This window comes from Alligator sinensis, unplaced genomic scaffold, assembly GCF_000455745.1.
Source record: "Alligator sinensis unplaced genomic scaffold, ASM45574v1 scaffold1452_1, whole genome shotgun sequence".
Lineage (NCBI taxonomy): Eukaryota > Metazoa > Chordata > Crocodylia > Alligatoridae > Alligator > Alligator sinensis.
The window spans coordinates 435,460-454,952 of record NW_005842994.1 but is presented as its reverse complement, the minus strand read 5'-3'; the positions used below and the strand labels follow the sequence as shown (position 1 = coordinate 454,952).

At 47.3% G+C, this 19,493-nt stretch overlaps 1 protein-coding gene across 4 annotated transcripts in view; it reads left to right on the top strand.

Annotated features, from left to right (window-relative positions):
* The window catches only part of SLC15A2 (solute carrier family 15 member 2), a 77,421-nt gene that overhangs the window by 23,332 nt on the left and 34,596 nt on the right, over positions 1–19,493 (top strand). For 3 of the 4 annotated variants that reach the window (XM_006036642.3, XM_025192980.1, XM_025192981.1), the window contains 5 exons: positions 2,908–2,995; positions 5,626–5,767; positions 8,436–8,528; positions 10,322–10,421; positions 17,329–17,419. In XM_006036642.3, coding sequence (XP_006036704.2) covers positions 2,908–2,995; positions 5,626–5,767; positions 8,436–8,528; positions 10,322–10,421; positions 17,329–17,419 — 514 coding nt within the window. Of the gene's footprint in view, positions 1–2,907; positions 2,996–5,625; positions 5,768–5,831; positions 5,947–8,435; positions 8,529–10,321; positions 10,422–17,328; positions 17,420–19,493 lie in introns of those variants that run through there. The other variant, XM_025192983.1, reaches the window with a different exon arrangement.

Here is a 19,493-nt window from a genome sequence, read left to right as displayed (position 1 = left end):
TGCTGCCCCAACTTGGAGGCAGCACCCAGCCAGATCCAACTGTTCCCCAAGCCCACCCGCTGGGAGCCCACCGGGCGCTGCTCCCTGGGCAGCACAGTTGGATCGGGTTGGGTGCTGCCTCCCAGCTCATGCAGCATCCAGCTTGCTAGCAGCCCACCTGGGTGGCCCCGAGCGGTGCTGCCACCACAGAGAGAAGGACTGGGGCCGCTTGGCCTGCCGGCAGCTCATCCCCCGGCCACAGGATCAGGCCCCCACTGTTTCAATTTAGGGGGCATAGAATAGGACTAGACCCCTGTCTCATGTACAAGCATCCTTCCAGGGGAGTCTCATCGCAGTGGGACTGCGGTGGCACAAAGCATGCCTGCACGTGAGGGTGGTATAATCTGGCTCTAGACGCAGTTGCCTCATGTTAGATACCTGCGTTTGACAGGTTTGCCCCCAGGCATCGACAGCTGGGATTAGCACTGGGGATACTCTCCGGTTTCTGCTTCCCGTTCGTTTCTCCAGCCTCTGCTGCTTCCTCATTTCTGAGGGGCCCCGCACACGGCTGCAATACCAGGTGGAGGACAAGCACCTTATTGTTGTTGTGTTGCTATCTGATAAGGTCAGAGCTGTGTATCTGACCCCCACTATAGACAGGAGGTGGGCTCAAGTTGCAGCAAGGGAAGTTTAAGTTTGATATTAAGAAAAAAAAATGTTCTTACTAGGAAGGCGTGAAACAGTGGAACAGCTTACCTAGAGAGGTGGTGCAATCTCCATCCTTGGAGGCTTTTCAAGACCCGGCTAGACAAAGCCTTGGCTGGGATGATGTAGTTGGGGCTGGTCCTGCTTTGAGCAGAGAGTTGGACTAGATGTGACCTCCTGAGGTCCCTTCAACCCTCGTTTTCTACGATTCTATGACCCTGCAAACGAGCACTGCACAAAGTGCACATATAGCGTTAGTGATCGCTAATGTGAGAGATGAGGCTTTGGACCGCAGCGGATGGTGCTCCCTAGTCACTGCTCCTGGCTGCAGAGGTGCGCAGGCCTGGACCTCACCTTTAATTTTTTAAAATTCTCCTGCATTTTAGCAGTAGAAGCCAGTGAAAGTCTAGGATCCTGGAACGGGCAGAAAGATTCCTATCTTGCCATTTGCTACCAAGTGGGAAAAAACAACAAAGAGAGTAAATAACGGGGTTATTTGTTTTCTCGATTAGCAACAACTGCCTGGAAAAAGGCAGATGTGACATTTTTGCGTGTGCTCGTGCAACCATTAAAAGTCTGGAGCTTTCCCTGGCTCAGTCAGCAAAGGGGACCAGCCACATGGGGAAGAAGCCACATGGACTAGCGTCCTTCTTATAATCTGTGTACAGATACGGATACGGAGTTGATGATAAATACCACAAACACTCAAGGTGGACGTGTGAACCGAGCACCTTTGAAGAAAAAAAAAAAGGTGTTTTGGCTTGGAACCTTTCCCCCATAAATTAGATGTTTAAACAAAATAGTTGTGTTTGGGCCAGTTACATGGTATTAAGGCAAATTGTTGGCTACCGTTTTTGAGGACACTTGCTTCCTTGTCTCTCTGTACTCTTGCATCATTCCAGAACAACCAAATATATATGTGTGTGTGTGTGTGTGCGTGCGTGCACGTGCACACGTGCGCATACACACACACACATATATATGTATATACACACACATACATATATATACATTACACATACATATATATATATACATATATATATATATATAACACATATATGTATATTAGGCTGGCATCAAGATTAAAAGATATACACACACACATATGCATACATACATACATACATACATATATATATATACACACACACACAACACATATATATATTAGGCTGGCATCAAGATTAAAAGAGTCTGTCATTTTGGGAATTCACAAATATACTCAAATGCCGAAGTGGTTAAGATACACTAGAAGCAGCATGGTTATTTTGGGATCTGTATTTGCATTTGGGGTTGCACAATCCAGGTCGGTATTTCCAGCATTCAGAAGTGGAAGAACATTAGGAAGAGTGAGTTTCATGCCATCTTGGCCTGCAAAGAGAGTCCTTTCAGAAACGAAAAACACAAGCATAAATCATTAGAAAGACACAACCATAAAGCATCAGACTTGCACACCTCCCTCCAGTGAGTTTTTTCCTGTCGTACCTGCCTGCCACAGGGCAGGAGATATTCTGCAAAGCCACTTTCCTGGTTGAGAGGATGCAAAGCTGAGGAGTCATGCTAAGGGGTAGAGTCAGACTGTAAGTCCACTGTAGGGTCACAAAAAGCCTCGTTTGTGCTAAAATGAAATGCTTGGTGCTGTTTTACTCTGATGAGACTGCAAGCTCAGCCTCAGTTAAGTGCAAATCACCGATAGCCCCCAGGCTCTGAGGAGCTCAGGATACACCAGTCACTGTTTAAAGAAAAAGAAAATCACATTTGCTACAGGTACTGCAGTGCTGCCTTACTCTGGAGACAGGAAACAGTGTCCCAGATCCCCCCCTTCTCATAAATGCAGCTTAAGTCTTGACTTCAACTGCTCTAGGAATAGACTGGCAGTCGAGCCACATTTGGGGAAAGAGAGGGAGATTGCAGCGAGTATTTAGCAGCAAGAAATGAATTGACCGTGGAAGGGAGGTCAGAATATATGACCTGAGCAGAGGATACAGGTGAAGGGATGCTGGTTTTCTCCCTCTTGATGTACCCGGGGGTACGGCTCAGGGCCCTCGGGGTGAGGAGGCTGCTCTGGAGTTTGGAGACCGGTCCCTGCAGCACCTGCTGCGTTGGGCTCTGGGCTTTCAGACTAGACCTCCTCTGACGATGCTGCAGGCGTAGGGTGGGAAGATGTTGCTGGGACTACTGCTTCCACAAAACCAATGTGTCCTGGTGTGTTTTCTGCAGAAACTCTGTGGCACCAACTACCCGCTAAGCATCGCCTTCATCGTGGTGAACGAGTTCTGCGAGCGCTTCTCCTACTATGGCATGAAAGGTATGTGGCGCGTCTCTGAAGACCCTGCTGCCTTCCCCTTGACACGTCCCCGTTCACCCTGGTCTGTTGTCTCCAGACACCGGTTCTCACGCTGTTTCCATGGACGTCCTTTCAAAATACGGGCTTAAGGAATTTAGGCCCCAGGCGACTCTGTCTGGTTTCACGCGCAGACACTTCCTAGCGCACGTAGTTGTCCTGTGGCACAAGTGGCGTGGCACATCAACCTGGCAAAGGAGCGAATTCTTCAAATTTGAGTGCGCCAAACTGGAGGGTAGGGTGAGGCTGGCTGGAAACAGCCCCCCGGGCTCCCAAACACTGTACGAGGAAAGTGGAAGGGTTAATATCGAACCCGAACCCTTCTGCTTCTGATTTGAAACCCTGGATCCAAACGTGCCTGCCTCTAGATTTGGTCTCCAAATGGGAAGGGAGGTTGATTTCTTTCCCTGATTCAGACCCGGTGGAGTCTCTGCAGGAGGCTGCAGACTTTAGTCTTGCTAGATTTCCACCAGCTGAGGTCGGTCGGGAGCAAATGCTGCAGAGTTTTGGGTAACTTCGAGCCCTCACCTCCGTCCGGCTCATGAGGCAGCCTCAAGGGAGGGCAGAGGTTGGAGCTGACCCAGAGTCTGCCTCCTCAGCTCCTCTCGGCTACCACTGCAGCACGCTTTGGCAGTCCCTATTCCAGCTTTTGCTCCATACTCTTTTGTTGCATGTCCGAGAGCAGCTGGATCCCTCTGAACACAGACCCTACAGCCCTGGGTTTTCCTGGTATACCTTGAGCCTCACCATGCACTTTGGCTTATTTGCCGCCTTGGAGGTTGGGGGGTTGGAGACCACCTACATGGCTGTCCCACCCCAGCTGCACAGCCTGCCATGCCCTTCTCCCAAGGGGGAAAAACACCCTTCCTGACCGTTTGGGGTGACAAGTGTCCACACCTGACAGTGTTTACACAAGACAAACCTCAGCAGAATCCAGGGCAGGCGTCTCTTTGTGTGAACCCTGCAGGACTGGCCCCATAGATCAAAAGAAGAAAATGGGCTTGTGATAAATCTCTTCACTGGATGCTGAACTGCTGTGCACCAGCTAGGGTTGCATTTCATCGTCACCCCTCCAAGACTGGGTGAGGCAACCTTTTCCAGCTGTGGGCTGCAACGACCCACCCCAAGTCAGAGGCAGGCGGCAGGATGGATGGGTGATAGGACCTGGCCACCGCTGCTGCTTGCTCTAATGGTGGCATAGGAAGAGCACCTACAGCCAAAGCCCCCTGCTGCTAATGCTGCTGAAGCCTCGCATCCTCAGGCCAGATCAGGCCCACAAGCTATAGGTGGCTGACCCCTGCTCTAGTACATGCTGGCAGAATCAAGGTCTTTGTGCCCCTCCATTTGGCAGGACCAAGTAAAGGAGTAGCTAAGGCTGAGGCTGCATCTGGTGAATGGACTTGGTCCCCCAGCTCATGCAATACAGGACAGTGCTTTAGGGTAGAGGCAATGTCAACACTATGAAACGGATCTCGCTAGAAGTACAATGACACGTGTTATCAAGACAGAAGGGGGAAGGAAAGGCCCCGTTGGGAAACTCCCGATTCGCTATGCTTTCTGTGAGGCCCAGTGCATTGTAGTACACACAGGTGGATTTTGAAAAGGGGGTGCAGATGCTGTGGCCCATCATCACCTGTAACATAACACACATTTTTCTCCAGTTAAAGTAAAACTAAATGCTTTAGTGCTAGGGGGCTTATAATTCAGTGTAAGATCAAAGCAAAACACAACTATAACTGTTGGAAAGTGCATTGATTTGCTAAATTTTATAAAAAGTTTTTAAAAATGCCACTAGGCAAAATACCGTCAAAATATATTGTGTCATTAGTCCAGTAGTCATTATAGTTAAATGTACTTCTCTTATTTAGCTTCATGAAACAAAATATAACCATCCTAAGTGTCTTGACAATGCCTCCAGTGGTTCACTGTCAAGCATGTCTACACCTGAGTCGTTATTACCACATCCGAGTTAAAGTTTTTAGCTAGAGCTAAACACAGTCTGTGGGGCTGTGAAATGAGGAAGACATTACCAAGAATGACTAACAAACCGCAAACTTGCAGAAGAAAGGGTAGTTTGAATAGTGGGACATCAGGACTATTAAAAAGGATAATGGGTTCTTAACACCTGTGGAGTGGAGAGAGATTAGCAGGAATCACGGAGATGACTGTGAGCCCTGAAGTCCATTGAATCCCTCCGCACTGTCTGAATAGAAATGCCACTGCCCTTCCTGGGCAATTAGTTTTAATGTTTCGCTGAAGCAGGAATCAAAGTGGGTGCAACTGCACCAGGAGACCCCCCCCCCCAATCAACCCCTGATAATACAGTAAACTCTGGTTAATTCATTTATGTGACACATCACCGCTATGGTTTAATTTGCCATTGCCCTGATAGCTGCCCTCCCCACACCTCTTTGATAATTGGTCATTACTGGATAATTTGTCATTATTTGCCTGCCCTTTGCAGTAGCAAATTAATCAGCATTTATTACACGCATAATTTAGTTCATCCTTCTAGTCACTTGGATTTAGTTACTGGTTTACCCCCCTGGCCTCATGTTAAACAAGCCATATCATTTCTTTTCTTTTTTTTCTAGCTGTCCTGACATTGTATTTTCTCAACTTCCTCCACTGGGATGAGAACCTGTCCACCTCTATGTACCATGCCTTCTCAGGGCTGTGTTACTTCACCCCCCTCATTGGAGCAATCATAGCTGACTCCTGGCTGGGAAAATTCAAGTAAGGAAGAACATTTCTGAACATAAATGTCTCATCTGGAGGTTCAGAGTTAATTCCTTAAGATCCTCAAATCTGAGCCTTGCTTGATGGTCTGACCCACCCTGGAACGTAAAAGGAACGTAGCAAACAGCTTAGAAAGAGTGGGAGTTGCCTGACAGACTTAAATGGCTGAGATTAATGTAAGTACCTTTTTTTGGGTCAGGGTGTATCTTCCTGGGTGACTTGGAAGTTGACCAAATAGTCAAGGAATGCAAAAATAAAAGCTAGCTGTGTTACACATAGAAGGCCAGGCTTACTTCATGAGATGTTACGAATAGATCTGTAGTGATCGGGGGTCTACAGAAAAAGCAGTAATTTAAATACGAAGAATAGGGAAGGGGCGGCGGGGAGAGGGCGCTGCTGAGAGAGGCGAAGGTGGTAAACAAAGCGGTAAAACCGTAGGGACGTAGGGGGTGTAAAAGTGAACCCAGGCAATGGGATACGACTCTGTAATCTCTTCTTAGACCATCCTTAACATAGTCCAGTCTCTGGATGATCTCTTGCTCCTCAGTTTTGCATTCAGGCTGGTTCTTAAGGTGTTGTTGTTTAAGAACAGCTACGTTGAGGTCAACGGCGGCATGTGTTAGTGCTCTGCTGCAGGGTTTTGTGCGCTTCTGGAATTGATGTCAGATAGCTTACACCGCTTTGACTTAGTCTACAAGGTGCCACTCTGCCCTGCCTCCTACCTGACTTCAGACTGATACGGCTAACTGCCTCTTTGGGTGTACACGCGTTAGCCCATGACCATGTACCCGATGAAGAATGTCTTGCATTTTAAAGCATGTCTAACTTTATCTCAACCATGCAGTCGGTCCGGTAAAAGATATCACCCCAAAAATTCCTTGCTTGTCATACAACTCCTGGGCTGTCATGGCTACACGATCACTCCAACACTACCAGCCTGTGATTGCATGATTCAAGGAGTAATTCATGCATAAAGATATATGTTTTCAGGGAAACTGTATTTGTCTGTCAGCTGACTTGATCAACCAATGGACTGAGTGTAAAGGCTATTACTCCTTGTCGAACCTGTAGCCATGGGGCTGAAGGATGTGTCCCTGGAAGCTGCAATATTAAAAACCGTGCGCTTTGATTTCCATTAATGAGCAAACAGTTGCCAGGTTTGCCGAGGCTCATAATTTCCAGAACTGCCGTAAAAGGGACGTATCAAGATGCAGACAAATGGAGCCCATGATTTGTGTGCTGTGATGACACCATGTTGCAGCAGTTTATTTCTCAGTGATGTGACTCAGCATACAAATATATTCCTTGAGCCTCAAACTGTGTGGAGACCCTGGGGAAAGGCCTGGGATAAATCTGAGAGAGAGGAGTGGGTGAAGGGTGGTGTGTAATAATCCGTGCTTCCTTTCCAGTTGGAGACCAGCAAGTGATATATCAATATCAATAAATTAAGTCTCCCCACATCCCTCGGAGGTATCTGATACCCGGAGATTAACAAGGCTGGTCCACAGTCAGTGGCTGGGGGGGCGGTGGATGGAGATAAGAACTCAGTCATCTTCCTTTCCAGTTTTTATGCTGTCTACTAGGCTAGCTTCTTCCGCAAAAATAACATGAATATCACATTCCCCAACAGGATTGAAAGTGCATTTCCAGTTTCATGATGCCCTGAGCAATGGGCACAACCCATTTGGTCCAGTTTCTTGCTAGCATGTCCCAGTAGACCACCAACACATTCTTCCCTTCTAACTTGTCCCTTTTAACAAATGAAATGATAATGGGGATTTTGGTTGGTAAATCAGTTGCTCACGGCTGAGTTCTGTTGTACACAGGTGTCCTGGACTTGGCCATGGTGCCCCAAAGGCTATGAATCCACAACTGACCTCTGCATATTAGGATTTAAGAGGAAATGGTCCCTGGGGGCAGGCTGTCCGACAGCTGCTAATTTTAGAGATTTTTTCCTGGGGTGGCCTGGTTGGGTTATTGGTCTGATCTGGTAGGATCATCCCTGTATTGCTGTAAATTAGCAGCGTCAGCAGGATTTGAACTCTTCAAGACTGCTCTGATTCCCAAACTTCTGCTGTGTCTCCTAGATCCCAGGATGCCACATGGCATCTGCCACCCACACTGGCATCCCAGGATGCCATAGGGCTTCTGCCACCCTCACTGTTGTTCTAACCACTGCAAGTGTCAGTGATGCCCCTAAAATATCTGCCTGAAGCAGAGAACCTCTTTCCCCCTTGGGAGGATGTACTCATACAGGCTATACACATACACCCTCCCAAGCGAGCATTGATTTGGCTGGCAGGTTGGAATGACAGTCGAAAAAGGAGGTGATTTTGAAATTAAATATGACCTGGTTTGTACTCACCTTAAATTGCATATTAACCTGGAAGGCGGTTAGCTAATCCTTCCTAGTAATAATTGTTTTTGCAAAGCAGCCTTTGGCCCTTTACGCCTCCACCTGAACCAGTTTGCCTGTCTCCTCCCTACAGCATTTGTGGAGTTGACCCAGTGGAGATACATCTTCAGGAGATGCCAGAGGCAGGGATTATCCAGTTCCAAGTGCACATGCCAGGCAAACCGTGATAGGAAATGCAGGGTCCTCTTCAGTTTTTAGATCATACATCACCCAAGAGTATTCATCTGCTACCATTTTCTCTCTTCACAGGACAATCATCTACCTGTCCATTGTTTATGTGATTGGCCATGTGATCAAGTCAGTCGGTGCGATACCAGTTGTCGGGGACCAGGTTCTTCATGTGTAAGTAAACCCTGAGACCGTGTTGTCATGATACCTGGTTATGGCATCTTGCCTGTCAGACCATCAGCATTGCCTGTGTCCAAGGTTGTGTTTGCTTCCCATGCATTGGGAATTCATGTAGCATTATTAAATGAATATGGAGCCATTTGCTGGAGATCAGAGCCAGTCTGGAGACCTGCTAGGAAAAATGTAGGCAGGTGAACTTGGGTGAAGCGTGGGGAGAGGACAGAGAGCTGGGTGCATCTGTCAGGAAGCCAGGAAATCACTAACTTGGAGCACATTCTCCAAACAGACCCAGGAGGACCAGAATGGACGTGCTTCTTCTCTAGGACATCTCTGCTCTTTACCTCCAGATCTCCCTTCATCTTTCCCACTGCAGTTCCACGACTGGTTTCACTGAACATCTGTAGCCTGCTGGTATTTTTTCCTGGCTGGGTACCACGCAGAGAAACATGTCAAACAGACTTGCCAGACAATTTCCCAGGTTCTCTGGGTGCTTTCAACCCCATGTGATCTGATGCCAGTTGGAAAGAGCTTGTGCACCGGCACCAGCATGGTTCTAGTTGGTCATGAGTAGATCTTGTGAGATTAGGAGTCAGGGAGCAGGCTGTGCCCTAAAGTGATGCTGATCCAAAACCTTTTCAAACCTTCTGTGTCTGCAAACCTAAACTGGAAAAACCTACAGGAAAAGATTCCCTCTTTGCATACTCTTTTGCATGCTTCTGTCTGTGCCAGAAATAGGCTGTCCCACGAGTCCCTAACCTTCTGTCTTCATGCCTGGTTGGTGCACAGACATGCAGGAAAATGGCAAAGATAATGGAACGTATCCAGAATTGCAAAACCTGGTTTGGCTAATGATTTGATTGATGGACAGTGTGACAAAAGGAGCCTGCTCATGACCGGTCATCATACCGCCCACCCCTCTGTCTACGGGCAGCCTGCCCTATCTTTCCTGCCACGACTTGTTGGGATAAACCTGGTGTAGTAAGCAGGAGGCTGCCCATTTGATGCCCCGAGGCTAAGGGGTTTACACATGGCTCCAACCTTCCCTATACTGTGTCGCATGCCTCTCAGATGGCATCCATATTGCACAGTGCTTCACACCGTGACCTGTGCTCCAGGGTCTCACTCAGGAAAATCACTCCCCCCTGGAGCTCATCGTCACACTGTGCCACCACACTATGCTCTGAACTACCCACTATGACTTCCCAGGCCCCTACTGGTCGCCCTCAGGCTTTGCCCAGGTATCCTCAGCTGTGCACTGCACACACTCTCACTGACGCTAAGCTCTGTCTTTGGCCCAACTCTCCTTGCCCCCTTCCTGGGGCTACTCCTCCACCCTCTCACTGGAGCAATGATTTACTACTACCATTGGGCTCTCTCACTAAACAACTCTTGTGCAGCCCTTCAGGTCGCCCTTTGCAACCTTACTTTGCACCCATGGCCCCCTCACTGAGGCCAACACTCTGCCCCTATGCTGGGGCCTCGGGGTCTTACACCCCATGGATTCAGGTGCTTCTCACTAGGCTCCATTGCCTGCTCTACTTCCCACTACATTGTGAGAGCTGGGGTTATAAGGTGCCCCTACCCGCCTTTCACTGGGGTTGCAACTGGCCTGGCATTTCTGGGGAACTACTCCTACTTGTTCTTGTTCCTACTTCCAGAGCACTTCAACTTGCTCTTCAGTCTCAACCTTTGGGCAAACTGGAAAGTGACCCCAAAGGAATCTACTGTGAGCTGTAACCAGAACATTACTCTACAAAGGATGCTGAAATGTTCTTCCCTGTTTGCAGAGCCCTGTCCATGGTTGGCCTGTCTTTGATTGCTTTTGGAACAGGAGGTATCAAGCCCTGTGTAGCGGCATTTGGCGGGGACCAGTTTGAAGAAGAACATGTACGTTTTCATTTATTTTCTAAACTATGCTGTTTGCTGCTATGGTACTTTAAGAAGGGGTGGGGGTGACCCAAACGCAATCAAAACATTTGGGCTTTGCACAAGATGTTAAGTGAACTTTATAACCCGAAGCCAAGGTGGTAGGATATGCTGGAAAAAAAAGGGCCACCTTGGATGGTTATTTAGACTATGATCAAGGAAGATGACATGGGCAAAGATTGGGGACAGTGCCGATAACTCAGGAGAGAGAGATGATATTAGGACAGAGATGATAAATCACAATTGCACCTGAAATTCCAACACACTTTGTAGCATTATTTAATTGCACTTCATCAAAGCCCTGAGACCAGGTAAAAAAGTCATGCCCAAAACCACTCCATTTATACTGACAAGGCAGCTTCCTCTGAGGTTCACACAGCAGCAATCTGCAGAATACACAGACGCCTAATACAAGGGTTTGGGGCACCAAGTGAAAGAGAAAATCCTACCGGCTGCTCCTAAGGGTTCCTTAGATGTTCTCAACCAAGCAGTGATGGTTGCTGCCCTCTTTATTAAAGAGAACCGGGGACTGGAATTTTGCACCGGGGGAAAGTCCAGTGTTTTGACATTCATTTTGCTTCCAAATCAGGATGGTTTTCACAGAATAGAAAACAAATGAAGAATTTCTATTTGGAAGCAGGCAGAAGATAGGGCAGGATGGCTCTGTAGAAGTTAACTGGTACCATCTAAGAGGTGCCCCCACGCCCTGCTTTCTGCCTGACTTCAGACTGTCACTGTAAAATGCATCTTTATTTGGAAACAGAAAGAATGTCTCCCCTTGGCTTGGCCCAATGCTGCACTGCAGCTGCCTGATGGTCTGCAGGCCCTTATGAGAGTTCAGGTGTTTTGGATCTCTGATCCTACCTATGGGCTGGCTTCCTGCGAGACTACATCTCCCATGATGCACTGCAGTCATGCAACCCCCATGATGCACCATAGTGGCCTAGCCGGAAGGAGAATACCACCCAGCCAGGGAACACAGCCCATAACAGGGAGCAGCATGAAGCCACCCAGCAGCTCAAGTAGATACAGATTCATGGGACTTTGTCCTGAAATGAAGTGCTGAGATCAGTGTTGAACCTACCAAGAACAAAACAAGTCATTACGTTCTTTCCCAAAGAAAATTCCCCAATCAATAAATATTGGTAGAACTAACACTTTTTCTCACTGAAAAATCACAGTTTGGGGGAAATTAATTTTTTTATGGAAAAACATATAGATGAAAGATTCCTGATGGTTTCTAGCACGTAGTTTTGTGAGCTAGCTAAAGAGAGCAGTTTATAAAATGCTACGTCTCAAGTAGGAAGACATTCGGCTAGACCTAGCTGGAATTTTTCATTCAAAATAGTTTTGACCAAAAAAACCCACCTTTTTTGATTAAAACGAAAAAAACAAATCTCTGAAATATCTGCTTTTGATGGAGTGTACCCGATTTCTGTTTTAACAAAAATCAGCTTTCGGCGATTGAATGCTGAAAACACAAACTCTTGAAGAATATTTTAAACCAAAGAACCCTTCTTTTTTGATGGAATTGTCAGAAAACCTTTTTTTTGTTTTGTTTTGCAAGCAAGGCGGTGGGAAAAGATGATTAGGGTAAAAAGAGCAATGGAGATTCAGCATATGTCTAGCTCTTGAGTTTAAATAACAGTAGGATGTACATTTTTCCAGATAGGAGCTGTCTTGTATTTCATGCCAGCAAAGTGTAAATGTCTGAGACGTGCCCTTTGTGGTTAACAACGATGGAGTAATTAAGAATCCAAGTCTTTGAGCATTTGTTACTATCTAAGTAGAGCCCAGAAGCAGCATGTCCAGTATTGCAGCATTATACCCAGAAGAGCTACTTTTAGCGTTGATAATTTAATGGTATTTATCTATAATCTTTCAATTAGTTTCTAATTACAGGTTGATACTATGTAACCATTTTCTTTAAAATGTGTTATAGACTCAACTAATGAATCATGGCACCCTAGTCAAGTATATAAGTGGTATTATTCCAAGCTTACGCATACAGTTGAATCGCAGAGAAAATATTGATTACCTCGCATTCCCACCCTCAGGTCTCCCGGCTCGACTTCCACGATAAACATTTGCATCAATTACTGGAGATTCAGCTATAGTCACCCGGGTATTGATTTCTACAGAAATTAACTCAGAAAGAAAAAGTTATAAAGAAACTCATTTTGCTAAAGACAGAACAGGGGTTGGTTTCGGCCTGTTCATAATGGAACATTTCTAGTGTCTATTGAGAAATGACTTTGCCTTTCCATTTTGGAAATAGTTATGTTCTACAATATCGACTTCGGCTAAAGTTGAAAATTGACTAAAGTCGATACAGGGATAAAAAGTATTGATTTTGTTGTCACGGATTAGTTCAGTCCACTCCAAACCATTTTCTTGTTGGAATTTTATTTTGCAGGAAACTTCTAGGGTCTTCTTTTTTTCCCACCCCGCAATTGGTTTTGGAACTGGGAACATTTTGAAATTGCAAAATTGTCCATGAAATTAAGAGGCAGGCTTCCACCCAGAAATATGGACTCGTTCCATAACCTTCAGCTAAACTCTTAGGACGACTGATTTTGTTTGTCCTTCTGTACAAGAGGGGTGTAATACTCATTCGCACGTAAAACTATCTGGGGAGTTCCCCACGGAGACGCTACGGGGGCAATGCAGTCAGAGATCGTGTGTTCGTAGACTCATAGGATAGTAGGGCTGGAAGGGGCAGAAAGAGATTATCTAATCTGCCCCCCTGCTCAAACCAGATAAAAGGTACCAGGCTGGTTAAGCATGGCTTGTCCTTGGTAAATCCACATCGGCAGTTTTTTATCCCATTGTTATCCTATAGGTACTTACAAATTCATTGTTCAATGATATGCCCCAGCGTATTTCCAGGTATTCATAACTGTAATAAGTAATATTTTTCTCTTTATCTCCTGGAAACATTTGCAAAATTCTTAGCTGGAGACAAATTCATTTCTCAGGAAGGTGGACACAGCTCCTCTGAAGCCAATATAGTGGCAGGTGCTTAGGCCAAGCTAAAATTTCATTCCAATTATGAAACACTTGATTTTCAAATCACTTTAGAAATATAATTGTCCTTAGTACTTGGGGACCAGAGATTCAGATGTGGGTCAGATAGTGGAAACAAATGGATTTATCTATAAGACATTTCCAAGCATTTTCATCCACAGGATTAGTGGCCCAAGCTAAATATGGCTGAACAAAATCATATTTACAATATTTTGTGGAAATGCAAACGCTTTTGTGCATATTAATTAAAGGCCAAAGCTGCTTTCAGACAATGCGCCATGCTTTGTATGGTGCGACATAGCTCTTTCTCTTTGTTCTGTTATTTTCCTGTTGCTAGGGAGATCGGGATTATCATGTATGGTACCTTTTCTCAAAATTAGGTAATCCAAATCAGGGAATTAATGACTGGCTGCTGCAAAGATTAAGAAAGAAGAGATGAAATTCTTTTTCTAGCGAGAGTCATTCACAAGTTCCCAAGTCATTATTTTTGTCCTTCTGCCACACGGATAATTTTTCCCCGCTGTCACTGAAATCTGTAAATGTGTGAAATAAGGAGACACCGATTCTTTACTAATCACAATCCCTTTTTTTTATTTTACCAATATATTCTTTTTTCTTAATCGTGTTTAGTCTGGAGAAAAGGAGATGAAGGGGGAGGGAGAGGCTTCAAAAATTTGAAAGGCTACAATAAGGACGCGGCAGAAAATTTCCTCTCCTTTCGTTGCATCAGGCAGGGCAAAAAGCAGCATGTTTAAAATACAAATTGTTAATCGAAATCTCAGGAATCAACCTCTTTCCTTTAAGGATACTAGGACAAAGGACAAATTGCAGAGAGAAACTGTGAAATCTCCTGCCTGGGAAGTTCTCTGGAGGATGGAGAGGCATCAGTTCGGGATGGTTTAGGAACTGCAAATCCTACATCCGTGCAGGGGGTTGCACTAGATCACCCTGAAGATCCCTTCCAGATCTCTGATTCTGAGTCGTCGTGTTCGTTTTCCCTTATGTGATTTCCCCCATTGCTCTTAAAAAGACGGTTACCTCCCCACCCGCTTCACGAGGATCCCAGGATCTTAAAGCACAGTGGTAATTTTATTAGACGTTCTCAACCAGAAACCAGCCCAGGATAAGGCAAGCGGGATTCGTGGTTGTTTAATTTGCTCTTCGCTCATTTTTTTGGAGGATTTGCATCTTCATTTCCATGCTATATCCGTGGTGCCGGTGCAGCAGTGCTCTATTCACTGGGGAATCCTTTGTTCAAAACGGGTAGGGTTTAAGTGACGGTATCTCTGGCTGTTCCTTATGCACTGCCCTTTGCATCTTAGGAAGTGAAAGACAGGGTCTCGACCAAAACTCCCCCATCCAAACCGGCCCTTGGCTGAGCTGGGTACGACATCAAAGGCCTGCAAAACCATTAGAAGTGCAGAGACACTCAAACGCCAAGGGTTAGAAATGTGGCAGGAGAGCCTTGATAGAAGAGAAGAGGTTAAAGAAGCAACCTTCCACCCTATCTGTATCACGTTAGCCCATTATCAGAGGTGGATCGCTGCCAAGCCAGTTACTCCCATCACGTCCCCTTATAAATGTAAATTATCCATCTCCAGGGAAGGATGAGTAAAGAAAATATAACTTTATTGGTGAACTCGAGTAACAAAGGCCAAAAATAGGCAAGGAGAGATGGAAATTGAGATACTGGTGCAATAAGTCCAAGTGCTGTTTGCTATTAACCAGAAACAAAGGAAGCAGGTAATAATTACCTGGATGAAGGTTCATCAGGTTTTAATTCTAGATAAACCATTTACCAGCAATGTGCAGACTAGTTCATCTGGGCCTGGCTGCGCTTGAGCCTCCTGCAAGAGCCGAACACAAGGCATCGGTGCACAGCCCAAGCAGCCAGGCTCTTTGCTGTTTCTCGGCAGGGGCCCAGAAGGACACAACCTTTCTCCACGCAACCTGCAGCAGCATCTATGATTCCTCCATGGATGTCAAGGGCTGTTGACCCCGTGGAGCAGCACTTGCACGGCTCACCTGTGCCCCACACTGTATACCCCCCAAGTACCCGCTTTGCAAGAGTGCCTAAAGAAGTCCTCTAGGTCGCCCCCCCAATCCTCCCCCATGCCAACCTAGGTGTTACAAGAAGCCTTTTCCCCATGCCAGGGAGTAGGATTTCCCTGTAAGTGGAACTACAGGTAATATGGACAAGCCCTTTGGCATTGACCTCAGAAAATGTTGATGCAACCGGTGTAAACTTCCTTCCATAGAGAGAAAACACCTGAAAAATGAGGCAATGAAACTACCTTCAAATGGCTCTGAGCACATGCCCAGGACTGCTCACGAGTCTTGTTCTCTGCAACGTTTATTGGCGCATGGTCAGTGCCGTTTCAAGGCAGCCGCGTTGCCTCATGTCCAGGATTTGGCACGTGCAGAGAGGGAGGGGGCACAGCACGTGAGGGAGGGGGTGGTGCAGACACGTCCCCAGACATCTGACACACAAACCAGGTGAAACCGTTGTGTGGGCACCTATTCCCACCCTGCACTCTTCTGTGTGTCAACATCTCAGGGAGCAGGAGTGTCAGGAAAAGAGAGAGCTCAGCAAATGCACCACTGCAGCCCATTCCCCGCTGGCAGAAGGTCTCCAAGGGGCCAAGTAAAAGCTTTGCATTTAATTTTCACTGGGGCCAAGTAGCTGAGACTCAAGGGGCTACAACCCTGTCAAGGATTTGGTGCACAAGTGGAGAATCAAGCCCCAAGACCAAGGCCACACCGAGGGAGACTGCTAGAGCCAGGAGTTGATCCCAGATCTTGTAAGTCCCAGTCTTGTGCTTGCATCACAAATCCATTGAACTTTTTATTGATGCAATCTATTTCCTTCTATACCTTGTAGAGCCTATTGGTCTGACTAGGAAGAGAAAAGGTGCCCAAAGGTAATAGCTAGGAATATTCCTTATAAAGTAAAATATTAGCTTTGACGAGCCAAGTGAAACTCTGCCATGTTACCCTTAGTTTGATCCCGTATTCCCCTTGCTAGGCAGACAATATCCACATAGAGATAATCAGTTCTTTACAACTACCCAGGCATGACTTTGTACAGAGGAAGCTGTGTCACCCACACTGTCTGGAAAGGAGAATGGCAGAGCCCTTTTTTATTGTCTTTTTTAACTACTCTCTATTGCAACATTGCCCCACATCCAGGAACCCGTCCCCAGCCCCTCTCTTCCCCAAAGCGTTTTCACTGGGCCTGTGCTGTTTGCCCCGCTGGACTTAATTTGCAGAATGGGTCCTGTTTGTTTGGGGCTGGCTTTAGATGGCCACGGGGCTCAGTCTGGTAATGCTTTGCTTCCTCTCTATGACTGTCCATCAGGCCAGCCTCTCTCATTTCCGCTCGCTGACTCATCCGTGCTGTCATTATAAGCTCCTCAAAATGCATAGGTTTCTTTTTTCTGTTTCTATTTAGGAAGGGGTGGGAGGAAAGCCAGCCTGTGGGAACAAATGATGAGCTTGTCAGGTGCTGGCAAAATGGATTGAATTAGGTGACAGTGGATTTGAATTGTGCTGCTTGCCCTGAATGCATAAATGCTGCCCCCCACCCCCACATATGCACCTTTGACAGTGTCTTTTCCTCCCAAATGCCAAGAAAGCCCGGAGTACTTTCTTGTGATGTGAACTGCTTGGCGCCAGCACTTGCCATCACCGGAGCCTGCACTTGCTTGCTTAACGCCAGCTTATGTTTTATGCACCACGTCTCACTATTTACTCCTCAGCCTCCCTACCAACAGGATTGATAACGCTCAGCTTGCACATCAGGCTGGATCCGTGACACTGATGCTGTCTTGTCTTGTTTTAGGCCTCGGAGAGGAGCAAGTTTTTTTCAGTCTTCTATCTATCTATTAATGCTGGAAGTTTGATCTCCACGTTTGTTACTCCCGTATTAAGAGGTCAGTTTTGATGTAGCATGCACCAATAAATTAGTTGCATTGTGACTGCGCTACCATGGGTAGTTAGGTTTTTATGACAACTGAATGACAGAAATTACATTATCTCCTGAGTGGCCGGTGTGTGGCATTTATGCCTTGTTAATCCCACCACAGCAGCATAACAGATTTATGGAAACTAGCAGACGAGTCAGACGGACCATCCTACAGGCTGTATTTATTTGCTTTAAAGCCAGACCGAGTCACTAGAGATGGAAAAGAGATCCATCAGGTGGCTTCGTCCAGCTTCCTGAAAATGAAAGACTCCTCTCTGTTCTGCAGCCCGTAGGTAACCCATCAGAAACAACTGACTTTCTCCTATTTGTTGTAGCCTTTAAGGCTGGAGCTACTTTAACAGTACTGCCTAGAGCTTCTGCAGTGTGACCCCCCTGTAACAGGGCCCAAGGCCCCTGTCATTTGAAGAGGGAAAAGCAGCTGGCTGATGCAGCAGAAGAGGGTAGGCTGGCCATCAATCCCAAATGAAACCATCTGTTTGGGGCTAGGGAGCCACAGAACAGGAGGGGCTGGGGCTTTGGGCATGCAAGTCCAGTGCCTAAGTCAGGGGTGGGCAAAATACAGCCCTGGGGCCAGATCTGGCCCACCAGGCCATTCTATCTGGCCTGCAGGGCCCCTAAAAAATTTAGAGAATTAATATTTATTTGCTCCTGGCTGTCTGTCAAAGATGACAGGAGCCAGGGGCAGTAGCACCCAGGGGAAGCCGGCGGCAGGACACAGCAGCAAGGCCCACCCAGCAGCAAGGCCCCCACCAACCAGAATCCCCTGCCTAGCGGAGGCTTCTGGCCTAGGATCATGTGGCTGTTCCTGCTTCCCTGTGCCGGAGAGGGAAATGTGGCCCTCGACAGCTTGCCAAAATTCGGTAAGCGACCTTCCACCTGAAATAATTGCCCGCCCCGGCCTAAGCCCAAGCAGGCAGTCTGGCCCTGCATGCTGTGGGGAGAGGAACTCCCAGGGGAAAAGGGCTGCTGGAGACTGGCAGGTGGGCGCCCAAGGGAGCTGGAAATGAGGGGGGTGGTCCAAGGGAATTATGGCTTGTGGTCAACATTCACCCTTCATGGGGAAGACTTTGAGTTTGGGTAGTGGTTTTCTTGCATTGATGTTATGTTTTGAGCTTGATAGAGCCAGAGGGCTGGGTTGTGACTATGGGGGAGGAGTGGAGACCATGTCAGGGTGCCTGGTGGGACACTGCAAAAGGCAGTCCAGTCTGGGATCAGGGACCCAGAGGGCTAAGGGCTGAATGAGTTAGGCCAAAGCTTGGAGGGCTGCAACCACAGGGAGCAAAAGCAGCCTGGCATTGGCATCGGGGACCCAGAGGGCTAAGTGCTAGAATAGCAGGTAGTCCAGCCTGGGGCAGAGACCCAGAGGGCTGAGGTGGATATAGTGGGCAAGTCTGCCAAGGCTACAGGGTCAGGGACCCCAAGGGCGGAGGGCTGAACCAGAGCACACGAGACAGGGGCTAGGGGCCCAGGGTGCACAAGACAGGGGTCATGGCTCCAGGTGCAAGACAGGGCTGGGGCCAAGGAGCCAAGCTCCAGGACAGCGGACCTGGGCTGAGGGACACAGCCAGAATAAAAGGCCCAGGGCTGGGAAGGCTATGACCCTGACAAAGGTTCAGAGCCTGAGAGCCAAAAGCTGCATTAGGGCTATAGGGTCCTCTCCAAATGAACATTGAGTAACATCTGCAAGGCATGGGCATGGTTACAAGGGAGGAAGGAGGCTGCAAATATAGCCCATAAGCAACTGGTGATCTGAGGCACTGATGGGGCCGGAGAGCCATAACAGAGTGCCTGAGGGGCAAAACTGGGGCCAGCTGGGTACAAGAGGTACCCCCCAGCCAAAGTGGGTAAGGCTGACCCTGAGGAAGCCTCCCTTCACATCATCATAAATCCATCATGGTGTGGTCCTGCTACACCCCCACCCGCACACAGGGCCTGCCTGACTTGGAGGGGTAGGTAGGTACCCCACACAGCCTGAATGGGTTGGCTGCAGCCTAGAGTGACTTGTTTGGAGGATGAGCACA